General features: G+C 46.6%; 1 protein-coding gene across 1 annotated transcript; it reads left to right on the top strand.

The window, feature by feature from the left end:
- Positions 1-2,532: 2,532 nt before the first annotated feature.
- Positions 2,533-24,425, top strand: GLDN (gliomedin). The gene is made up of 10 exons (XM_039358865.1): positions 2,533-2,911; positions 8,634-8,685; positions 9,275-9,292; positions 10,149-10,247; positions 12,412-12,558; positions 14,621-14,755; positions 17,671-17,754; positions 17,847-17,972; positions 20,236-20,386; positions 23,542-24,425. Exons 1-10 carry the CDS (start codon positions 2,546-2,548, stop codon positions 24,053-24,055), a joined length of 1,692 nt encoding a protein of 563 aa, XP_039214799.1. The 5' UTR covers positions 2,533-2,545; the 3' UTR covers positions 24,056-24,425.
- The last annotated feature ends 1,061 nt before the right edge of the window (positions 24,426-25,486 follow it).

Here is a 25,486-nt window from a genome sequence, read left to right as displayed (position 1 = left end):
CTGTGCGAAGGTATAATTAGCTTTGATTTACAGAATTACCCATCATTGGCTGGATTCCTTCCAAGAGGCTAAAATCCAAAGTGAACAAAGACATGTTGGCATAAACCATCCTTGAGCTTCCCCAAAGAGCTCCAAATGCTTGGCTCATCTGCCTTTGATTTTGAGTCATGGTTAAAACTAGCAATTGTGGCTTATTCCACAAACCATGGCTTAGGTCCACGCGTCAATCCAGCCAACGAATTGGGAATCGCTCTGAATTATCTGCCATTGTATGAAGCAGGCTATGGATAGTGACCAGTTCAAGGTTACCTAACAAGGTTGTCGACTTGAATCTAGTTTTCTTAAAGTACATCTAGCATTTCTATGGCCAAAGCTATACATTTTCTTTGTATAAGTTTAATATAGACACTATTTGGTGCAGTGGTTAGGGTGCTGAGGTAGAAACAGGTGGATTGTGAGTTCTAGTCCTAGTTGGGAGATGAAGCCCATTGGGTGACTTTGAGGCAAGTCCAGTAATGAGTTGAACATACACACACAAACTTATTTTCCCTGATTTTGGGGGAGGAGGAGTAACATGGACTCATTGGTAAGTTTTATTTTATTTCGGCCTGCATTTATTTTGTTGGAGAAGACCCTTGAGAGTCCCTTGGACTGCAAGGAGATCCAGTCAATCAATCCTAAAGGAAATCAACAGAAGGTATTTACCATATTCATATAGCTACTTATCCCACATAGTGACTCGCAAATTATCCATGCATGCTGGGCTCAAATATGCCAGTCTAAAACAGAGCTGGTTTATTTAAGGTTCAGTGTCTGCCTGGGTCCAGCTTTAAACTGATTGTGCGGAGTTGGTTCACTCGCAATGGTTCTCGAATCCGCAACAACCACACCTTTTTAAATAGCCCAGCTCTTAACTCTGCACGCTACAGATGGAGACTTGTTTTGTTTGCCTCCTGCTACGCTCCAACTGCTATGCTTCAAATGACTGAAGATGTTTCCTTTTGGCTATCATTTTCTGCGCACTTAACCCAAAGTCAGCTCCACTCAAGCCCTGGAGTCTATTTCTCAGCTGACCCAGAAGCTCAGATAATGTTTGCGCAAGAGAAGTGGAGCCAGCCAAGCAGCATTTTAGTCTTTGTAATCACTGAAAAGTTGAGGATAACAAACCAACACATATTCTCCTGCTTAGTTTGCTACGATGGGGGGGGGTCATTACCCAAACTAGCTAACATCATTGGTGCTAGAAGGGAGAGGAGGGGGAGGAGGAGAGCTGTGGGGTCCTTGGTGCTCTCTGAGCTTGCTTGTTTTCTTGCAGACGTTTCATTCCCAAACCATCACCTCCTCCTCTTCTTCTTCTCCTTCTCCTCTTCTTCCTCCTCTTCCTCCTCCTCTTCTTCTCCTCCTCCTCTTCTTCCTCCTCTTCCTCCTCCTCTTCTTCTCCTTCTCCTCCTCCTCCACTTCTTCTTCTCCTTCTCCTCTTCTTCCTCCTCTTCCTCCTCCTCTTCTTCTCCTCCTCCTCTTCTTCCTCCTCTTCCTCCTCCTCTTCTTCTCCTTCTCCTCCTCCTCCACTTCTTCTTCTCCTTCTCCTCTTCTTCCTCCTCTTCCTCCTCCTCTTCTTCTCCTCCTCCTCTTCTTCCTCCTCTTCCTCCTCCTCTTCTTCTCCTTCTCCTCCTCCTCCTCTTCTTCTTCTCCTTCTCCTCTTCTTCCTCCTCTTCCTCCTCCTCTTCTTCTCCTTCTCCTCTTCTTCCTCCTCTTCCTCCTCCTCTTCTTCTCCTTCTCCTCCTCCTCCACTTCTTCTTCTTCTTCTTCTTCTTCTTCTTCTTCTTCTTCTTCTTCTTCTTCTTCTTCTTCTTCTTCTTCTTCTTCTTCTTCTTCTTCTTCTTCTTCTTCTTCTTCTTCTTCTTCTTCTTCTTCTTCTTCTTCTTCTTCTTCTTCTTCTTCTTCTTCCTCCTCCTCCTCCTCCTCCTCCTCCTCCTCCTCTCCCTTCTAGCACTGATGATGTTACCTAGTCTGGGTAATGAAACGTCTGCAAGAAAGCAAGCAAGCTCAGAGAGCACCAGGGACCCCTCACTTCAACCCTGAGCTACACATCTTCGCCTTTTATTACTTTGCTGCAGGCACCCTTCACACCCTGCTCTAAGGAGGGTTGCTTGGTTGGTGCTTAGCCCGCGGCTGGGGCTTCTAAACCGTGGGCACCCATGACAAGCCACAGTCCTTCAACCAACCATGGTTTAGAGCGCCCATCGGGCTTTCATCCTTAGCAAGTTTCAGCCATGGGAGCAGCCGGACTTGGGTTTCCCGGAGGGCTCCTGCGCCCCGTCTGTGCGCGCCTCTGCAGCCGGGAAAGGGACGTGGGCTGCCGCGCATCCTTGCCCCTTCCAACCCTGCGCTGCTACTCCCCCCCCGGCCGGTGCTCCTGGCACCCGGGTGACTCAGCCGCCCACGGGCCCTAAGAGCCGCCCCGGGGCCGAGCCGCAGCAGCTTCCCCGCCCCGGGACGCGCACACACAGCCTCTCCCGGCCGGCGCCCGGGGCAAAGAGCCGCGATGCAGGGCCAGGGAGGCGGCGGCGGCGGGGCTGGCCGGGCGCTGCGCTGCGCTCTGGCGGCGGCCGGGCTGATCTCTGCGCTGAGCGCCGTCGGGACCCTCTTCTTGCTGGCCCAGTGGCGGGAGCTGAGCGCGGCGCTGCGGGAGCTGCAGGCGGAGGCGAGGCAGCTGCGGGGGCCGCCCTCCGCCGGGGGTCCCGCGGCCGCGCTCCGGGCCGTGCTGGCGCCCACCGCCCCAGCCGACGGCGCCGTCCCGGCGGCTGGCCGGGCCAAGCGGAGCCAGCAGCGGCGGCGCGGCCTCGCCAAGGGTCACCTCCGGGCGGAGAGCGAGGACATGCTCATGCTGATGACTTACTCCATGGTGCCGGTAGGGGCGCGCTGGGGAAGTCACGGGGGGGGGAGCTTGTGTGTAGGGGTGCCCCTGGGCTTACAAGTGGGGCCCGAAGCTGGTGGGAGTGGAGCGGTTTTCCTTTAACTTTGCATCTTTCGGGGGGGGGGGGCTACAGTTGCCGACCCTGCCTTCTCTTGAGTAGGGATGGGGGAATTGTTCAAAGGGTCCGGACAGCTCCGGGACCACTCCCAACCTTCTCCAAGGGTACTGTGAACTAAGGAGAAGACTTGGGTTCTTGAACCAGCTCTAGAAACCCAATTAGGCCATTCGCTTTCAAGGGTTGGGGAAAGTGTTTCTCAACAGCACATGGCCAACTTTGACTTGAGGGTCTTGAAAAAAAAGCTACTGGCGGGACGGTTTTCCTTTAACTTTGCATCTTTCTGGTGGGCGACAGTTGCCGACCCTGCCCTCTCTTGAGTAGAGATGGAGGAATTGTTCAAGGAGTCCGGACAGCTGTAGGACCAATTCCAACCTTCTCCAACTGAACTTCTTCCAAGGGTATTTGTGAAGTAAGGAGAAGTCTTGGGTTCTTGAACCAGCCCTAGAACCCCAATTAGGTCAATCTCTTTCATGTTTTGGGGGAAAGTGTTCCTCAACCATGTCAGCAGTGGCTAACTTTGACTTGAAAGTCTTGAAAAGAAACCCCACCCAAATTAGGACTTGGAAAGGAGACCCCCCCAGAAGAACCGAGGTTTTTGTTGTTCAGTTGCTAAGTTGTGTCCAACTCGATGACTTTATGGATGATGGAATGCAAGGCTACACCTGTCCTCCACTGTCTCTCGGAGTTTCTCAAATTCATATTGGTTGTGTCAATGACGCTATCTAACCGTCTCGTCCTCTGTCGTCCCCTTCTCCTTTTGCCTTCATCTTTCCCAAGATTAGGTCTTTTCCAAGGAGACTTCTCCTTTGATGGCCAAAGTATTTGAGCTTCAGCTTCAGTATCGGTCCTTCCAAAGAACAGCCAGGGTTCATTTCCTTTAGGATTGACTGATTTGATCTCCTTGTGGTCCAAGGGACTCTCAAGAGTCTTCTCCAGCACCACCATTTAAAAGCATCAGTTCTCCAGTGCTCAGCTTTCCTTATGGTTCAACTCTCACAGCCGTACACTATTACTGGGAAAGCCACTTTATGGACCTTTGCAAAGTTTAGAGTCTGGATTGAAAAATATTCTGGAAAAAGACAACCTACTTAACAGAAGAAAAAAAACTCTCTGAAGATCCTGGATTCCAACCACATTTGACAAGAGACCTTGCCTCATCTTCCATGCTGGTGGGGCTTACTTTCCTCAGCTGTGCTGCACCTGTTGAATCTCTGCTGTCCTGCAGCAATTGAAACCTCTGCCTGAGGATGTCATGTTGTGCATGATGGAACTCATGAATTCTGAGATTGTGCAGATCTACTTGTAAGCATCATTTCTGTCCTTCTCAAGAGAAGCACCTAAACTCAGTACACCATTTGAAATTAAAAACGCCCTCGATGTGATTTAAAAATAAAGACATTATGAAACTCCTCCTCCACAGGGCAGAGGGGGGCCACAGCTATGGGAAGAGTCTGGCTGAGTTTCTGGAGTTTTTCTTCCTCCTTTTCTAGAGAGGTAACTTTGAGAAGGAAAGTTCTCACATCTGATGGATATAACAAGAGTATTCTCCTTTATCTATTGGAATTGGTTTAGATCAGTGTTTCGCCAACATTGCAACTTAAGACGCATGGACTTCACCTCCCAGAATTCCCCAGCCAGTACAACTGGCTGGGGAATTCTGGGAGTTGAAGTCCGCCCATCTTAAAGCTGCTGAGCTTGAAAAACACTAATTGAAATGCTTTCCAAAACATCCTTCCAACTTCTCGCCAGCGTAAGCAGTGATCATACACCACCGGAGTTTCATGAGCTCCAAAAGATGGGTGGGGAGATGTTCCAGTTTGAGGTTTTCTGAGGTTTTCGCGGGTGTTTGTATGTAGGTCTTTGGTTATTCGGGTTTTCTCCCGTGTAAAATTGGAAGCATCTTGGCGATGTTTCGACGAAGTCCCATTCATCATCTTCAGGCTGGTGTTTTCAGCTTCGTGCTTCTAGAACTGAATGAAGGCCAACAGCAGCCGAAGAACTGGTAGCTGTGACTTTACCTTGTTGTGAACGGAGAATAATAATCTCAGAGGCAGTGATATCCTTTCTCCTCCCCACCCTTCCATATCATTTCTAAGCAAGCTGCACGGATGAGTCCATGCAGGCTGGGGATTGAGTTTGGTGGAAAAGAGATTTCCCATGCAATCCTGTTTTAGGTTTTGCACGTTTAGCTCTATGCCAGTGGTGGCGAACCTATGGCATGCGTACCAGAGGCGGCGCTCAGAGCCCTCTCTGTGGGCACACGTGCCATGCCCCGGAGATGGCAACCATCTCTCTTCAACCAGCCGCCCGCTAACTCGCTGAGGTCCCACGTGGTCGGATGTGTCTCAGCATAACTGGTTTCCCTTCCCACTGTCCCATCCCTCCTGGCCTCGCATGCTCTCCTTTTCCCGGGCACGACCCACTGCATGGCCTCCTCAGCTGTCGGACGGCCTTCCAGCTCAGAGGTGGCTTCTCGGAATTGCTGGTGGCGGGCTGCAGAGCCCCAGAGTGCACCGGTTGAGGGGCCGGCAGGTTGTGGCTGCTGACGGACACTGTCGGCCCCATGCGCTCGCTGGCCTCTGGTGGCCGATGGTGTCAGGCAGCAGCCGCCCCGGCCCCTGCCTTGCCTTGCCCTGTGACAATGGCATCCCCGCCCTGCCTCGCCTTGCCTCGCCTCACCCCACAGAACCAGCCTCTTGCCCACCGCCCCACCTGCCAGAGACCCCTGGATCTCCCCCAACCCTGCCCGGCCCCCACAGGCATCCCTCCTCACGAGCAACATCGAGGTGACCACGCCCACCTTGGCCACACCCACCCAGTCTGCCATGACCACCACAGCCACGTCCACTCAGTGGGCCACGCCCACCTGGCACCCGGCGATAAATAAGTGGGTTTTGGGTTGCAGTTTGGGCACTCGGTCTCTAAAAGGTTCGCCATCACTGCTCTACGTTGTGCTTTATCACAGAGCAAGGGGATCATAGGATAAAGCTTGCCTCTCACATTTTCAATATTGTGTTTTCAATAGCAGTTTGGGGGCTGGATCTTTGGACGGAGATAAATACCCGAAGAAGGAAAAATTAGGGGCCTTTTCTGACTTGGTTGTCTTTGCCAAAGTAATGCAAGAAGGTGCAATTTCTGCCTCCTCCTGTTTGCTTTTTCTGTTAATGACTCATCGCTTCCTTGCTGTCTTTTTTTGGGTGCAATAACTGAGCAATTAATCTCTCTTTAAACCTTGCTGTGTGGGGAAGAGAGGCAGAGGGTGTCCCTATCTCCACAATCAGGCATGCTTTGAGACTGGATGAGGGTGGACTATGAAACAAAAATAAATACCAAAATCGGTATGATTAACCATTGTTGATAAAGCCAAAAACCCGGGGCGCAGAGCAGAAGGAACACGTCGGACATTTGGGGATTTGACGTTCATCCAGGCTGCTGCCATTCATTTTTCTTATTCACCGAATCAAGCTTGCATTAATGCATGATTGTTTTTGTTCTAAGGTGCCCACAGTCCAAGATTCTGAAATAGGTTTTGGGCTCTCCATGAATGACCAACATTGGAGGACCCCATTGCTTTTTTTTTCCTGCTAATTTTTCAGCCAGTTTTGATTTTTCTCAATCACAGTATATTGTCTTCTCCATGGGTGGAGAATTGGAGTTCAAGGAGGCTAATATTCCATTCTTACCTGTTGCTCACAGATGGGTGCCTCCTTAGTTGAACAGCATTGAAACTGTATAGTCCTACAAGCTTCCATGTTGGGAGATCTACATGAAGATGAGCAACTTTTTCAAGGTGGAGTCCATTTCTGGCCTTTGAATGTTTCACACTGGGCCAGACTCAAAAGTGAGCAGAGACAGGACAAAGAAATGGATGAAGCCAGGGCTAAACAAGCTTTAATCTATTTTCAGGTCCAGTTAAATGTACTTATATGATTGTACCTTGTACATTCATGATCTCGTGCAATCATAGCTAGGTACCAGTGGCAGCATCTTTTGAAAGGATTTAAGGCAGCGTTTCTCAACCTTGACAACTTTAAGATGTGTAGACCTAAATTCTTACATTCTTGCTGGCTGAGGGATTCTGGGAGTTGATTTCCACACATCTCCAAATTGCCATGGTTGAGAAACATTGGTTGAAGGATTCATATCCAAGGCTTTGGTGCTGGACTATAGAGGTGATCCTGAAGAAACAAATCATGTATTCTTGACTGAGATGAATGTGCTGGTTGAGTCACTTTTGGATATCAACCAGGGTATCTCATTATGTTGAGGATTATCCAATGTTATTTCTCAGTATTACTTGAATCAGGTGAGGCTCTGGCTGGAGAATTCTGGCAATTGAAGTCCACGCACATAGAAGCACCTATGGAGAAGGTCTGGGTGGTTTCATTCTAGGAATTCTTGAAGGAATTCCTTCATACTAATTCTGAAGGAATACTGAGTCCTTTGCAAGTTATTGATTATTATCTTTCAAACCCAGCTTGAGCTTCAAATATTTGAAGGACCACTCCCCTATCATAACATCCTTTACAACTCCACCAATCAACATTAGGGACCTCTTTTCTTCTCTTCCTCTCTAGGTTGCAAGCTTTACCAATCAACATTAGGGACCTCTGTTCTTCTGTTCTTCTCTAGGTTGCAACTTGCAGTGGCAAAGAAGGGCTTAGGTTGGAGGTTACAGAACCCCATGTTCCACAACAACACAAGTCACAACACTGGAAAGTTGATTGATTTTATATGCTTGGGCTGGACAGACTATGGGAAGTAGATTGTCCCTAATCACTAATGACTGCTTTTAAAACAATCTTACTTTCTTTGCCTGGTCTCTCCACCATGGCCTTACAGGGGAAGGTCAACTCGTGGCCTCACTTTGAAAGTTAGTCTGGGTCACGTCTTGGAACACAGGCTCCGTTCGTCATCCTTTGAGACATTGCATTTTCTCTAAGTGTAAGCAATATTGTTTGCACAGAACAGTCTTATAATAATAATAATAAAGTTGGAAGGGACTTTGGAGGTCATCGTGTCCAACCCCCTGCTCAGGCAGGAAACCCTACACCATTTCGGACAAATCCAGTCTCTTCTTAAAAACTTCCATTGTTGGAGCATTCACTGCTTCTGGAGGCAGGTTGTTCCATTGGTCTTGTTCCATTCCTGAAGGTCTCAACTGATCATATGGGGTGGCCATGAGTGGGAAAAAAAAAATAGGATTTTAGAAACCATTTTTTCTCATTGTCAGCACGATGCAGAAACTCTACAATCAGAGCTTTAGGCTCACAAAAATCTTAAACTGTGCTTGCTGGCAATTAAAATTAAGATGCAATGCATTAAATGTGGGCGTGTGTCTTTCTGAGCAGGAATTTTCTACGGAAAGTCTGAACAGTGCTGTAACCTGACAGCCATTCTTTATCTTATTTCTCCTCTTTTCTTTCTTCACCCAAAAGGGTACAAAACAGGAGTGAGACAAGATCACAAGATTACAACCCCAGATCTACAACTGTTAAAATTATTTCAGTGTTAGGAATCCAAATTTAAATTCTCTAAAATTTCTATGCAAAGTTCAAGTCCTTCAAAGGTGACCTTTCAAATGTCTTCTTCTTTTAGGTCCGGGTAATGCTTGAGTTGTGCAACAGCACAAAAGGAGTGTGTTTAACAGGTAAGAATATCAGTGATGACGGTCTGGGAGGAAAGAATGAATTTTCCTTGGATATATGCTGTACCCCATCCTGACCTCTTTCAAAGGTAGTTAACACTATTTTCTTAGCTTGAGTGGGTAAGGTGTACCCAGTGTTAAGTGGCTCTTGAACCTGGTTGTGCTCGTTAACATATTTTTCTTGTTTTCTGTAAGATGTTGGCGTAGTTCTACATCCAAGCCTTGCATTTATTAAGCTAAGCAATGGCTCAGTGGTTAAAGATGCTGAGCTTGTGAGCTGGAAAGGTTTGAGAACCAAGTGCCACGGGATGGGGTGAGTTCCTGTTACTTATCCCAGCTCCTGCAAATCTAGCAAATTGAAAGCATGCAAATGTGAATAGATAAATAGGTACCCCTTCAGCGGGAAAGTAACAGCATTCCATGTATCTCTGGCATATAGCCATGCTGGCCACATGGCTGTGGAAAATGACTTCGGACAATGCTGGCTCTGCCCCCTAGAGTCAGACACAACTGGACAAAGGAAACCTTTGCCTTTTACCTTTACCTTACGCTTAGTCTTTATTTGTAATTCTTTGTTTTATTCTCTATTTAGGTCCACCGGGATTACCAGGTAATATATATTTTCTTTTCTGGCTCTATTGTTTTGCTCTTACTAAAAAAAACCCCACAGTATTAAAGTCCTCCTCCTGTTTCTCATTCCTCTCTTATTTCCCCTTTGCTGAATTTCCAACTGGAAATTTGCTAGAGTTGGCCACTTGGAACTCCAGAATGAGCCTTGGATGTTAGTAGAATTACTGAAACAAAAATAAGAATAATGTTACTGAACCATGGTTGGGTTTGATCATGACTAAACTTGCTTTTCGTTTAGTGTAAATCAGTGGTTCTCAACCTGTGGGTCAGGATCCCATTTAGGGTCGAACGACCATTTCACGGGGGCCGCCCAACAAGGCTGTCCGCCATTTTTCCCCCTTTTCTTTGGCCACACCCCTGGAACCTGGTGATGTATAAGTGGCTGGAGGTCACCACAACATGGGGAACTGTATTATGGGGTCGCGGCATTAGAAAGGTTGAGAACCACTGGTGTAATTCAAAGCCTTACCACTGCTGAACCATGGTTGATGGTTTGATGTGCTCCACATGTGAATCCGATGCGTTTATGCAGTGTAACAAACCATGGCGTAGCCTGATACAATAACCAGATGATTGTGGCCCAATAATTTGTTCAGATGACTCCGATCATTATTTGTGAAGCCCTAACACAGTGTTTCCCAAACTTGACAATTTTAAGGCATGAGGACTTCAACTCCCAGAAGTCCACATGCCTTAAAATTGTCAAGTTTGGGAAACACTGCCCTAACATGATCCTGTGAGAATCTTCACTTGGAAATAACTCTGTCTGTCTTTCAGCGTCTGATTTTCTTCTGGGAAGAGACAAAACATTAAAAAATATTCTTTGACTTTATCAGGTTCACCTGGAATTGATGGATTGCCTGGTTTGAATGGATCTGATGGTGCTCCTGGTATTCCTGGAGAAAGGGGTGAACCAGGAAAAAGAGGGAAAACAGGTATACTCACGAAACACGAGTGATGAAATTGATCTAAATTCTCTGCTCCAGCTTAATCCATGGAGCCATTGAGGAGCTTCAGGCAAATTATATCTGGCGATTTGATTTTTTCCCTCTAGCCCAGTGGTTCTCAACCTGTGGGTCAGGACCCCATTTGGGGTCGAACGACCATTTCACGGGGGTCGCCAAACAACGCAGTCCGCCATTTTTCCCCCCTTTTCCTTGGCTGTGCTCCTCCCTTTTATTCTATTGGCTTTCGAAAGCCAATAGAATAGACTCTCTTGAATAGAGTCTAATTCTATTGGCTTTCAAAAGCCAATAGGAATTGTCCAGGCTGTCTCTGCCCTGCTGAGCCCGCCAAAAGTCCCATTCTGCAAACGGTGCTGCACCAGTTGAGTAGTCTTCGACTTACGACCGGTTTTGTAGTCCTTGACTTACGGACGGTTGGGGGTCGCGACATTAAAAAGGTTGAGAACCACTGCTCTAGGCTTAAGTAGGGCTGATATATATTTTTTTAATTAAAATTTTAAAAATTTTTTTACAGTATATAACCCAAATCCCTCTCCCCCCTCCCCCCCTTCCCAGAGCTGATTACAGAGTTACAAATAAGCAAGCATAACCTAACTAACATTATCCAACTCTACTAACAATCAAATCCATAACATACTTTAACTCCTTTTCAAAATAAATAGTAACAAATTAAAAACCAAAAACAATAATATAATTAAACAATAATACTAAAAATAATATAAATTCAATCATATTAAACTATTAAAAATAATCTGAAATTTACTCATAAGCTAAATAATACTTTTTAGTCTCATATTTATTCTGGAAGTAGGGCTGATATTGACAACCCACATTGTCTCAGATCTTGGTCTATTTGTATTTTCAGACTAGAGTGTTGCATTGTATGGAATTAGATTCCTTCCTTCCTTCCTTCCTTCCTTCCTTCCTTCCTTCCTTCCTTCCTTCCTTCCTTCCTTCCTTCCTTCCTTCCTTCCTTCCTCCCTCCCTCCCTTCCTTCCTTCCTTCCTCACATTCGTACACCGTCCATTTCACCTAAGTGACTCTGAAATAATGAGGTTCCTCAAATGATTTGTTTGGTCCAGTATCTCAGCCAACATAATTTTGCCTGGGCCTTGAATGAGATGCAACTTAGTTGGAATCTGGTTTAGACGTAGCATTGGATGTTGAATATGTGCTCCTCATGATGAGGAGTTTGAGTGATCAACACCTGGGTGTTTTCAAGGCAGTAGCAATTTTTTTATGGGTAGCCTTAGCTTACAGAAGCCCTCTGATGCCTTCAAGGAACCCCAAAGGTGCTTTTTCCAAAAGGCAACGAGACTGTCTTGGTTTTTCTTCTTTGAAAACATTTTGCTTCTCATCTAAGATGCTTCGTCAGTTCTGAAGAAGTTTCTCGGATGAGAAATAAAACGTTTTCAAGGAAAAACCAAGAAAGTCCTGTTGTCTTATGGAAAAAGCACCTTTGGGACAACCATGACCTAGATCAGTTGTTCTCAACCTTTTTAATGCCGCGACCCCCAAACGGTCATAAGTCGAGGACTATTCAACCAGTTGCAAGTCGAGGACTACTCAACTGGTGCAGCACCGTTTGCAGAATGGGACTTTGTCCCATTCTGGACAATTCCTACTGGCTTTTGAAAGCCAATAGAATTAGACTCTATTCAAGAGAGTCTATTCTATTGACTTTCAAAAGCCAATAGAATAAAAGGGAGTAGCACAGCTAAGGAAAAGGGGGAAAAAATGGCAGACTGCATTGTTTGGCGACCCCCGTGAAATGGTCGTTCGACCCAAATGGGGTCCCGACCCACAGATTGAGAACCACTGACCTAGATGATTGAGAATTTCCATAGACACCTTCAAGGAATCATTAATTTCATTGGGTTTCTTCCTTTTGTACATGTACGGTATATATTGTTATGTACATATATATTAATGGGATGCCGTTTTTTTAAAATTAACTTGGTCTTGACCATAAACAAACAAATAAATAAATGAATACTCTCAGGGCAAGCTGGGTGGGATTGAATTCATGTCTCCTTTATGGGTCTATGAAAACATCTCCTCCAGTCCTTGGGATTGCATTTAGTCTCGGCTGCCTCTCTCTTGCGGCGTTTAAATGTTCTCCTGTGTTTTCCAGGACCTAAGGGCGACCCTGGAGAGAAGGGTGAAAAAGGAGATCCTGGTGAAATTGGCACACCTGGAAAAGAGGGGGGACGAGGGGAAAAGGGCTCCAGAGGGCCCAAAGGTGACAAAGGTGAAGCAAACAACGAACTGGCTTCAGAAGGTAAGATGAAATTGTGGTCTAAAGAAAACTTAAGGGTGGTTGAGTTGGAAACCAACCTTTTCCAAGTTGATGCCTTCCAGATGTGCTGACTTCAGAGGATGTAATTGAAACACATCTGGAAGACATCAGGGTGGGGAAGGCTTGTTCTTCATTGTGTCTAGCCAAGATTTTTTTTTAAAAAAAATATTTGTTTATTTATTCAATTTTTATAGCCACCCAACTCAACCAAGTGACTTTGATACTTGGGGATGAGCATGGGCTGGGCACAAACATGCTAGAACAGGTGTGTCAAACTGCTGGCCCACGGGCTGGATGTGTCACGTGGAGGCCACACCTACCCCAGCTCTGGCAAGGGGAAAAAAATTCACTATACGTCATGACACATCATGTGACGTGACGAGTTTGACACCTCTGTGCTACAAGATTCTTTCTCACTGTTGCTTAAAGACTCAGTCCTGAAGGGTGGATCCATTTGAAACAGGGGTGTCAAACTCAATTTCATTGAGGGCTGCATCCGGTGGGGGTAGATGGAATGGGTGTGGCCTACTGGGTGGGCGTGGCCAGCTCTACATCATTCCCGTCAAGGGTGCCTGTGGGGGCCTGGGCAGGAGTGGGACAGATCTGAGGGTCTCTGGCAGAAGGGGGTGGGACCAGGGCAGAACCCATGTGAAGTAGGCAAAGGCCCTGTGCTGGCCACTTCCAGGTGATGGTGCATTTCTTCAGTCCTCACAAAGGGTGACACCTCCCCAGCATGCACCCAGGGGGCGGGGGTGACACAGCAGGGGCTGGTTCCTCGCTGTTTCTAGACAGCCTTGTGGAGCTAAGACTGAATGTGTTTCAGCATAGATGGCCACCACAAAATTGTACATTCGCTCTTGGCCGGCCTGGGCCAGGGCCAAGGCAGCGGGGACCGTTCCCTCACTGTTTCCAGGATGGCTTCACGGGCCACATGAAACCACTTCGCGGGCCGCATCCGGGCCCCAGGCCTTGTGTTTGACATGCCTGATTTGAAACAACCTGTCCTCCCTTACTTACATCCAGCTGTTCATCCAAGAGAAGGATCACCCAAAAATTCTTAAAGAGAAAGGATTTGGGAAGGAGGAGGAAACAAACAAATGCAGGTACTAGTTCTTGGCTACTGTTAACTCTCCACCTTCATGGGATTTGCGTGGTGGAGCAGGTGACTGACCTCACAGGATAAGATTCTCAAGAATATTGGTCCTGAGTGAAAACCTGTTGGCCACTTCTGGGAAATTAGAGCTAGGGAGTGGGGTTCAGGTGGTCCTTTCTGAGGACAGGATGCTTTTCTTCTGAAAGATGTTACAGCTGATTCAGAGACAGCTTTTGAGAACTTCTATGGAAGTAGCTTAAGAGCAGAAGAAGTTTCCATTTTCACAAAGTGGGATTTCCTAGAGTTGCCCTAGAGCAGTGACGGCAAACCTTTTAGAGACCGAGTGCCCGAAAACTGCCCCCCACCCTCATCCCTGCTCTGCCCTGCCCACTGGACCACCCACCACCTCCACGGCCCGCCACAGATCACCCAGCAGCGCCATGGTGGCCAGGCCCTCCATTCATGCCCCACAGCAGCATCTGCGTGCAATGGGGCACAAGGGTGGAGTCCCCGCTGCCCGGCTATCATGTCCTTGGTTGCGCTGCTTTGCGTGGGCTGCGCCCAGGGGCGACTCTCCTCCGGGAGGGCTGCTGGTGAGGAGGGGGCCATGGGAGGAGGCAGGGCTGGGGAGATGGTATGTGTGCTCACAGAGAGGGCTCTGAGTGCCGCCTCTGGCACCCACGCCATAGGTTCGCCACCACTGCCCTAGGGTCCACTGCTTTCAGATAACTCATGTGGCAGCAGAGATGATCTGAAGCCAACCTAATGGTGGTGGAGAAGTCCACACTGTTGTTATTCATGCTGACAGCCTCTGGATTCTGATGAATTCTGGATGGAGGGAAAGGAGATGATTATAGCAACCAGCAAAGCCTCCAAAGTTTGCTGAGTCATCTCGAGCTTCCGCTCAGAAAAAGTAATTCTTTCTCGTCTTTTTTTCATCGGTGCTTTTAGGTGAGAAAGGTGACCCTGGTCCTCCAGGACCTCAGGGACCACCAGGACCTCAGGGACCACCAGGACCACCAGGAACTTCAGGAAAACGTAAAGCCAAGTCCCAGGAGGAGAAAATCTACAACACCGAATGCACAGGTGAGCGTTTCTACAGGTCGCCTGCTGCTTTTTCTCTCCATTTCATTTCTGATTCAAAGTTCAGATAGTCTGTTGTTCAGATGATCTACACCAGTGGTTCTCAATCTGTGGGTCGGGACCCCATTTGGGGTCGAACGACCATTTCACGAGGGTCGCCAAACAACGCAGTCCACCATTTTTTCCCCCTTTTCCTTAGCTGTGCTACTCCCTTTTATTCTATTGGCTTTTGAAAGTCAATAGAACAGACTCTCTTGAATAGAGTCTAAATCTATTGGCTTTCAAAAGCCAATAGGAATTGTCCAGGCTGTCTCTGCCCTGCTGAGCCCGCCAAAAGTCCCATTCTGCAAACGGGGCTGCACCAGTCGAGTAGTCCTCGACTTACGACCGGTTGAGTAGTCCTCGACTTACGACCGGTTGGGGGGTCGCGGCATTAAAAAGGTTGAGAACCACTGATCTACACTATTGTCTTCAGGGCAGAGCAAATGAACTCCTTGAGCTACTTCTCCTTCCAGGCTTTGACTAAGTTCTCCTGCTCTTTCTATGTCTGGATCGTTCCTTAGGTAGCTACAGTGAAGTATCTCCGCCCTCCTCCCCCCCCACCCCCCCAAAAAAAGACTGAGTTTAATTCTGCTATTTTGGGTGGGTCTCACCTTTTTTTTTTTTTCTGAAGGTGGCCCCCTGCTTATTTTCTAGCAAGCCTGTGAAGTGGGTACATGGCCCTCTTCCAATGCTTGGAACAGAACGTGCCATTTCAAGGATGCTGGGGGGAGGGGGGAAATCTTGCTTTCACCCTCTCCTCTATGTACTATTTTGGAGGCTGCCTGATTAGCTCACCATGGAGCTGGCGCCCTACTGGTTCCATCTCCTGCTGTGTCTAGCTTCTGTCTTATCTTATGTGATGGAGGAGAAGATAATTGAGGATGGATAGGGAGTTGAGCAGTCATTTGCAAAGTAAGCCTTGATTTGTCAGTACTCAATTGAACCTAGAGCGATGCGTAAATCCATCTCTAAGCCCAGAAGCTGAGCAACAGAACACAGAGCTTTGTCTCCAGGGACAAGTTTCATAGATAAGCTGGACAAACCCTTGCATGGAACTCTGGAGAATCTGATTTGATGGAAGGGAAAGCCCATTAGTGAATGGTCCAGCTCAGGCTTTAGGAGTCAACGCTCTTGGGTTCAACCTTGAGATCTCCAAGAAGGGGTTGGACAACATTTTGGGGTGAGAGCTGCTGTTAAGATGGGGCTACTGAGGGGTGTGGCTGAATGATCTACCTTGATCCAAAGCAGCTCTTACCTAATTCTTCCTCTTTTGCTTGAAGCTACCCAGTTCTGAAGATCGAGAAGAGCAGAAGCAGGATGTGAGAGAATTGTGCTTGCGCAAACTAACTTTTCTCCTACTTTGAAGGGGTCTGAACTAAGCTAGAGCGCCAGCAGTAGACGTCTATTTGGGCTGAACCTCCAGCCTCACTTGTGAGAATGAAAGAATCTTATCTGCCCACCCAGAATTGGATGTAGCAATCCCTTTCGGCTGAAGAACAATTTTAATGGGGAACCAGAGAGGTCTGGATGATAGTACAAGAGCTGACACTTAGAGCAACCTCACACAACACCTCAGGGTGCTTCAAAGTCTGCTTTGTGAGACGGGGACTACTTGACAATGTTCTTGTGCAGAAGCAGGGATTCCAGTGCTCAAGGAGAACATATCTACACGCTGTTCTGCTCCTTTACAAGGAGAGAATGCTGTGTACCGTGAAGTAGCTGCAGTAGGATTCAGGGACCCTTCCTTCAAACCACACGGCTTCTTCACCCTGAACTCAAGGTGGCCTGTGGGGTGGGAAAGCTTATCTAAGACTGATGTTTGCTTCTGGTTGGAGATCCCTGGGCTTACTGATCTCTAGGGCTTGGAGGATTTCCAATGGAAACATGGATGGCCTTAGATTTTTCTGCTTCTTTTCGTTAAAGGTTATGGCGAGTCATAAATCCTGTTCCTGTCCTCATCACAAATGATAGTTTGGGCCTTGACTCTTCCAAACAAAAAGATAAAAACCTTGGTCTGCCCTCCTAGGAAAAGGAACTGTTGAGAGAGAAATATCACTCCCTTCCAGACTCCCAGATCCGCCATAAACACATGTTTCTAGGGTTGTGTAGTAAGGAAAAAGAAGTTCTCACCTCTTCATATGGAGTCTTTAACCTTTGGATTGTGAGCTGAGACAGGATTGGCATTATATACTGTGTGTGCACAGCTCATCAGCTTTGGCCTCCAGACGGCCAGTAGTAACTTAAGGACCCTTGAACTCCTAAATAACTATCAAAACAGGCCAGAATGTGTCTCTCGACAGATTTTGGCCACGTTGAGGTTGGAACTTGGAATTCATTCTTTGGATCAGCTCCCAAAGTGGATGTGATAAGGAATGATATAAAAAGGCATTAGAAAGACCAGGGGTCTTCAAACTTGGTAACTTTAAGACTTGTGGACTTCAACTTGTGGAATTCTGGGAGTTGAAGTCCACAAGTCTTAAAGTTGCCAAGTTTGAAGACCCCTGGTCTTTCTAATGCCTTTTTATATCATTCCTTATCACATCCACTTTGGGAGCTGATCCAAAGAATGAATTCCAAGTTCCAACCTCAACGTGGCCAAAATCTGTCGAGAGACACATTCTGGCCTGTTTTGATAGTCAGCAGCAATTAACATTGATAAAAGATGTCATGTTTTTAAACCTGGAAGGTTGGAGGTCAAGAAAATTTTTTAAATAAATCATGTTTTAGCATCACAAAGCAATGTCTTTTTTTTTGGAGGGGGAGAAAGTTCAGCTGCAGTCTCTGCCTCTCTCTCTCTCTCTCTCTCTCTCTCTCTCTCTCTCTCTCTCTCTCTCTCTCTCTCTCTCTCTCTCTCTCTCCTGCCCCTCCTGTTTTAGGGGAGGCCTGCAGCATTCCAAATGACGATACCCTCGCTGGGAAAGCCAAAGAGCGAGCCCACCTCCATCAGCGCAGAAAACGCGGTACAGTAGTTCATTCCAAATCCCTCTTGAAAAGTTCTTGGTGCCTTTTGCCTGCTCTCTTTTGCCCTGACTCTTCTCTTCTCTTTTGTTAGAAAACATGATCGAGTCTATTGGGAAGCCCGAAGAGATCGTCAAACGGAAGCAGAGTTACGGGGCGTGGATGGTAGATCTCGGAAACCGCACCAGCGAAAAGATTTGGATCGCTGAGCATTTTACGGGTAAACCTGGAGTTCCCCGCTTGGTCTTGTAAACAGAATACCCAGTTATGCTTTCAGAAGAGCAGTAGCATTTAGGCTTATATACCGCACTCTCTGGATAGTTAAGAGTGGTATGCAATATGAAAATAATATAGAAGCATTATTTGTGTATTTGTCCCCAACCATCTGGGTCCTCATTTTACCAATCTCGGAAGGATGGAACGCTGAGTGAACTTTGAGCCCCGTCAGGATCGAACTCCAGGCTATGGGTAGAGTTTATGTGCAATACTCACTTTAACCACTGGGCTACTAGGGCTCTTTGGCTGTTTAGAAATCATGTTAAGACACAGCCCCTTTTCTTTTCAAAACTCAGGCATTTAAAATACTGGGTGACGCCCTTTTAAAAAGGAAGAGAAATTCTTAACAAGTGTGAAAATATTGTGTTTCCCTGAAAATAAGACCCAACTGGGAAAAAAGCCCTAGCATGATTTTTCAGGATGCTTCTAATATAAGCCCCACCCCAAAATAAGCCCCAGTTAAGATTGTCAACCAGACGGGTGCATTTAGTGCCATATTTCCCTGAATATAAGCCCTAACTGGAAAAGAGGCCCTAATGCGTCTTTTGGAGCAAAACTTAATATAAGACCCAGTCTTATTTTTGGGGAAACATGGTAGGGCAAATGCAGACCTTGCCCATTGATGCTGCTGTTCTTAGAAAGTGGAGAAAAAAGTTACATTTCTTAGGTAGTGATCTAAGCCATGGATCTGATGCTCAGTTCCCCCCTTTGCCTTCATTGACTAGGCTCATGCATCACTCTTGAGCCATAATTTGATTTTTGTCTTAAAATATTGAGTGAGCCATTCCATTGGGGCTTGTGAACTATGATTGATGACTTAGCATGTTGCATGAAGTCAGCTAATCAGGACTTATACGAGAAACCCTGGTTAAAAGTAATGGATAAACCTCACCATTGGGATTTATCAGCTATGATTTATGGTTCAGCATTTACGATTTGTATCCTGTCAGAATTGCGCATCTCTGGTGTGGCATAAATGCTATCAACTGTGGCTTATTGGACAAATCATAGCTTTGTAAAATAGGTGAAGCTAGCCAGTATGAAAATGTACATCAACTGCTTAATCCTGGTAGGTAAGCTATGTATACTTCATGAGACGTATATCCTGCCTGTCTCCCAGGAGTGCAGGATAAATTATATATAGGCATCTCCTTTCTTTTCTATCTCTATATCAATCAATCTGCTTGATAGGTTGTGCTATGTGAGATTGACTTGGCCATAAGTCATTCAGTGGGTTTCTGTAGTTGTCAGCCTTGTGAGATAGCCCACATAGGAAACATGCCCAGATAAATAATAATAATAACAGACCACAGAGTTGGAAGGGACCATGCAGATCTTCTAGGCCAACCCCCTGCTCAAGCAGGAGACACTATATCAGATATGTCAAACACAAGGCCTGGGGGCTGGATGTGGCCCGCAAAGTGGTTTCATGTGGCCCGTGAAGCCATCCTGGAAACAGTGAGGGAGCGGCCCCCGCTGCCTTGGCCCTGGCCCAGGCCGGCTGGCAGCCAATGTACAATTTTGTGGTGGCCATCTTGGCACTTTCCCCAGTGGACTATGCCTTGGCACTTGCCCCCGGTCCCACCCCCTTCTGCCAGAGACCCTCAGATCTGTCCCACTCCTGCCCAGACCCTCACAGGCACCCTTGACGCAAACGATGTAGAGCTGGTCACACCCACCCAATAGGCCATGCCCACTCCATCCTGGCCACCCCCCCGAGGGCAACCGCAATGCTGATGTGGCCCTCAATGAAATTGAGTTTGACACCCCTGCACTATATCATTCCAGACAAGTGACTACCCAGTCTCTTCTTAAAAGCCTCCAGTGATGGAGTACCCACAGCTTCTGGAGGCAAGCTGTTCCACTGGTGAATTGTTCTGAATGTTGGGAAATCTCTCCTTAGTTCTAGGTGGCTTCATTCCTTGAGTAGTTTCCATCCACTGTTTCCTGTCTTGCCTTCTGGTGCTTTGGAAAATAGGTTGGCCAGGCAAGAAACAATGGATGGAAACTAACTATACTTTATCAGACAGTTCCCCCAACTGTCTCCCAAGGCCATTTCCACATAACATTAGATCAGCTGAGGTGAACTTGGAAGTTGGCTTCCTGGGTCTAGAGTAGACCAACATGTGAACTGCTACATTGCATTCTCAGAAAAATCTGGGGATTTCAGTGAGTGGGTACTCAACTTTTGTACTTTGTATGAACAGGACACATAATCAAGGAGTACCAGGACCTCAATGCATTGTGGAATGACAGCTACACCACCATTGAACTGCCTTGGTCATATTATGGATGCGGCCACACCATCTATAACAATGCTCTGTACTACCAGCGAGTGGGACGTAACATTGTTGTGAAGTAAGTAGCAGTGGTAGCTTGACCTTCATGGGTAAGGTCAGTGGTTCTCAACCTGTGGGTCGGGACCCCATTTGGGGTTGAACGACCATTTCACGGGGGTCGCCAAACAACGCAGTCCGCCATTTTTTCCCCCCTTTTCCTTAGCTGTGCTACTCCCTTTTATTCTATTGGCTTTTGAAAGCCAATAGAATAGACTCTCTTGAATAGAGTCTAATTCTATTGGCTTTCAAAAGCCAATAGGAATTGTCCAGGCTGTCTCTGCCCTGCTGAGCCCGCCAAAAGTCCCATTCTGCAAACGGTGCTGCACCAGTTGAGTAGTCCTTGACTTACGACCGGTTGAGTAGTCCTTGACTTACTACCGGTTGGGGGTCATGGTCCAGAGAGAAGGCCAAAGAATTGTTTAAACCCTGGCAAATGCTCAGCTGGTTAGTTAGATGGATCACCTGGTTGGGGATATAAACATACTGTCTCATTCAGGGCTATCCTAGCAGTGGGATTACTACCAGATAAAATACCTATATCAAACCTTCCCCCCTAGTATTTCCAGGTAAAACAGTTGCTTGGAAACATTGAGGAGGTGCTGCTGGTCAGTGTGGACAATACTGGGCTGAATGGAGTCTTCATCAGACTCAACGTGAGGCAGCTTCTCCTGTTCCTATTTTCTTGGAATTGTGTGGGCTTCAAGAAGTCATTTCTAGGGTTGTAATTCTGTGTCCCTTTGTCCACTGAGAAGCCATGTGCTTGTGTACTATTATTGCGTCCTCCTCTGCAGAAACTGAAGTTGCATTAGAAGCTGGAAGACTTCTGGGGCTACAGACAAATGATTGAAAGAGACTTCTTTCCGCATATTCAGACTTGAGGATCCACATAACCTATGGATCTCCTTCCAGAGGTTGTGTCTCTGTTCTAGGTGCCAGTACCAGTTGGCTTGTGCCCAGAACTCATCAGTAACTGCCACATATTCACCTGTCTGTCCACTAAATTGTACATTTGCTTAGGCAGAAGAACAGCTTTGGCTCCACTCTGCCCCTCATCCCATTTCTTCTTTTAACGTTGGGTTGACATTGTACAGTTGATTCCAAGCTCCATGTAGCAAGCAGGGCTGTCCATCTGTGTGCAATTGTGTGGGAGCTGAGACAGCTCAAGAGCTCTGGCCTAATGTTGCTGGCTCACAAGGTCTCAGGTGAAAGCTATGAGTGGTGTCTCACTTCCTTTCTTTTGATGTGTGAGCCAAGAACAACATCGCCCAGTTTGAGAGCAGGTGTGGGTTGCTCCTAGCCCTCTCCCGTTGGAGAGGGGGCCACAACAGCAAGGAAACGAAGGAGGGTCTTGACAGCCTAATTTGGTTTGTTAAAAGGCAGACTTCATCATGAAGCAAGATCTTTCAGTCTTCCCTGGCCGTCTAAAAGGCGGCTTCCGATTGGCTGTGGAAGAAGTTGCAGACAGGAGGTTTTGGCCCCAAAAATTAACAATTCATATTAAGCAGGACGTTTTGCTTGTTGTTTGGATGTATTTAAAGTCTGGTGTCTTCTCAAAACTTGTAACATCTCTCCCAGAAGACACAGAAGAGTAAATGGGTGAAGTTTTGGACAGAATCTGCATTCTTCAGAAGAACAAATCAGTAAATGAGCCGCCTCTGTTTCAGATGTTTAGCTGTCCTCCAAGTGGTAGTTTTTTATGAGCATAAAATCCCCCCCCCCCGCCATTTCTCAATCCCCTTTTCCATGAAAGGGCTATTTTCTCTTGTACCTAATTGTCGGGGTGTTTCTGAGCTGATTTTTCCCGTTGGGGGCAAGGGAAGCTACTTCAGCTGGTGGAGTTCATTGTGGTAATCTTTCCATCACTCTGAGATCCACTTGGCTGCCCCCAGAGCCCATCTTGAAAAGGCTCCCAAGGAAGAATTTCCTCGTTATGTTTTTCCTTGGGATATATTAGAAGCTCGATAAGGGAGGGAGACTCTGCCAGCAAGAGGATAAACGCAGTGACAAACAGGATGCTCATCCAGACATCTGGATTGTATTGACAAAAAATAAAAATAAAATAAATGCACAAGAGTTTACCTCCCACTTCCCTTTCCTTTGAAGGAAAATGTCAAAAGCAAAAGTTTTTCAAGAAGAAAAACACAAGATTTCTTTAGTATTTGCTCTCCTGTTCCTTTCTCCTCCCTTCCCCTCTTCCTCAACAGTGTACCAGGTTTCCCATCCGTAGCCACTTCCAGATGTGTGAACTTCAACTCCCAGGATCCTCATCAATGGGCATGCTGGCTTTGGAGTTCTGGAAGTTGAAATCCATACCCATCTGGAAATGGCCAAGTTGGGCAACTCTGTTATTAGATATTAGATGTTATTAATAGGAGCCAGCCGTGTGCTGCAGCTGCCAAAAAAGCCAACACAGAGGGAGAGAATCAAGATCACGTGAAGTGCTAATACCACTTTACAAGGCCTTGGTAAGGCCACACTTGGAATACTGCATACAGTTTTGGTCACCACGATGTAAAAAAGATGCTGAGACTCTAGAAAGAGTACAGAGAAGAACAACAAAGATGATTAGAGGACTGGAGGTTAAAACATATAAGGAACGGTTGCTGGAATTGGATATGTCTAGTTTAATGAAGAGAAGGACGAGGGGGGACAGGATAGCAGCCTTCCAATATCTCAGGGGCTGCCCCAAAGAAGAGGGAGTCAAGCTATTTTCCAAGGTGCCTGAAGGCAGGACAAGAAGCAACAGGTGGAAACTAATCAAAGAGAGAAGCAATCTAGAACTAAGGAGAAACTTCCTGACAGTTAGAACAATTAACTAGTGGAACAACCTGCCTCCAGAAGCGGTGAATGCTCCAACACTGGAAGTTTTTAAGAAGAAACTGGACAGCCATTTGTACGAAATGGTATAGGGTTTCCTGCCTGAGCAGGGGGTTGGACTAGATGACCTCCAAGTCCCTTCCAACTTTATCATCATTATTATTATATCATCTGTAAGGCCTTTCTTATTGCGATTCTATGAAAAACAAAAGCAATGTGTTTCAATTTATTATTACTTTTCCTTTACACCTAAAGAAAATAGAAAGGAGTTTGTGTGAGTTGCCTTTGTTGTTTGTCATTGTCAACAGGACAGGGTGCGGTCCTGTTCTCAGCTCCTTTCTGCCGTCTTCCTTACAGGTACCACTTTGAGACGGGCATATCCAAAGCGCTGCCCATTGAGAACTCTTGGTACTATGAGCGCATGTATCTCTTCAGTACTTCCAAGTCGTATTTCAGCATTGCAGTGGATGAAAATGGTGTCTGGGTCATGTATCGGTCCCGGCCCGATGAACACATCATGGTAGCAGAAGTTGAAGAGGAGACATTTTCCGTGTTGCGGCACATGAACACCACCTACCCACAGTCCAAGGCTGGCCATGCTTTTGTGGCCTGTGGGGTGCTCTATATCACCGATAAGAACCACATGCACGTGTCCTTTGCTTTCGACCTCTTGCGGGAGAAGCAGATTGACGCCCGGTTCGAGCTGAAACTCTCGCTTTCTTTGGAAGGGTTTGACCAGAAAGTGTCTCCAGCCTCAAATGCGACCTTCGTACCAGTGTTGGCTATGCTCTCCTACAATTGGTTGAATAAGCACCTACACACCTGGGAACATGGGTTTCTGATACAGTACCCTGTCCACTTTCTCATCTGAACACTCTTAGTATCGGACCACCATCAGGCCATCCACTTCTGCAGTAGAGGACCTGTTTTGAGAATCTGTCTTCAAATTCCCATCTCCTGTTCAAAAAAAGTTCCAGCCATCAGCGTATCAGGATACAGATCAGGCAAATTTCTACGGCTGGTGTGTCCCTTAGTTAGATCTGAGGACCAGCTTTCAAAGTTGAGCGTGGCTCTCAGTACCCTGGAGCGCTGCCCGGTCATCTCAAGTCTTCCAGTTGGTACAGAGGAGACGAATCTCCACCCGTCAGCCCATATGAAGGCAGTTGTAATAAGAATTTCCCATTAATGTACCCTGTAAGCCCACTGCTGCCTGATCTGAAAATAATATACGCTGTCCCGTATTGGTGTCATTCCTTTGCCTTCCTCTATTTTGATGTTTGTGTTGCTGCAAAGGCCACATGCACATACGCACCAAAGCGCAAAAGCCAACCTTATGATGAGATAAAAGAAATAATCTTAGCGGAGTGCTCTGTATAAAAACGCTCGTCCCACCCCAGGGCTTAGGAGCATGTTGGTCAAAGCAAGTTTTGCCATTTCAGTTGTACCCACATGGGATAAACACACAAGTGGTGGCGTTCGTTGATCAGCTAGGACCCTCTATAAGACAAGCTCCTTCGTTCTGGATTTCTTTGGCTAAATTCATTCCTATTTTCTCTACAAAGACTTGCCTATGACTTTAAAACAATCAATTGGAACTTCCATCACCTCATCTGTTACGTAGACCAGTCCTTCTCAAATGAATTCCTTCCTGATTGTTGGAACTATAAGTCCCAGAATACTGTAGTAAGCTTGTACGATGTTACCACACTGAGATAAATCTACTTTAGATTAGCGGAAAGCTTTCTGCTTGCAAGCTTGCACCTAGCTATATTTCTATGCTTAAAAAGACCACACCCAAATTCCTGAAATTCTAGAGCAGTGGTTCTCAACCTGTGGGTTGCAACCCCATTTGGAGTCGAATGGCCATTTCACGGGGGTCGCCAAACAACGCAGTCCGCCATTTTTCCCCCTTTTCCTTAGCTGTGCTCCTCCCTTTTATTCTATTGGCTTTTGAAAGCCAATAGAATAGACTCTCTTGAATAGAGTCTAATTCTATTGGCTTTCAAAAGCCAATAGGAATTGTCCAGGCTGTCTCTGCCCTGCTGAGCCCGCCAAAAGTCCCCTTCTGCAAACGGTGCTGCACCAGTTGAGTAGTCCTCGACTTATGATCGATTGAGTAGTCCTCGACTTATGATCAGTTGGGGGTCGCGGCATTAAAAAGGTTGAGAACCACTGTTCTAGAAGAAGGAATTTCAAATTAACATGGTATCAGTTAAAAGCTGATAAAAAGCAAAAAAATTTAAGGTAGGGATGCTATCCTAATAAGATGAAAGTTTTTGTCCCACTGATAAAAAAAGGGGCA

Source organism: Crotalus tigris, unplaced genomic scaffold, assembly GCF_016545835.1.
Source record: "Crotalus tigris isolate CLP2741 ecotype Arizona unplaced genomic scaffold, ASM1654583v1 scf7180000019068.10715455, whole genome shotgun sequence".
NCBI lineage: Eukaryota > Metazoa > Chordata > Lepidosauria > Squamata > Viperidae > Crotalus > Crotalus tigris.
Note: the sequence above shows the minus strand (reverse complement) of the source record. Positions and strands in the feature narration are given on the sequence as shown.

Bases quoted from the DNA above. Each gene is read 5' to 3' on its own strand.
- GLDN (XM_039358865.1), top strand. From the start codon at position 2,546: ATGCAGGGCCAGGGAGGCGGCGGCGGCGGGGCTGGCCGGGCGCTGCGC. The intron at 10,248-12,411 runs GTATACTCACGA...TGTGTTTTCCAG, and splicing joins AGGAAAAAGAGGGAAAACAG to GACCTAAGGGCGACCCTGGA. The intron at 14,756-17,670 runs GTGAGCGTTTCT...CTCCTGTTTTAG, and splicing joins CTACAACACCGAATGCACAG to GGGAGGCCTGCAGCATTCCA.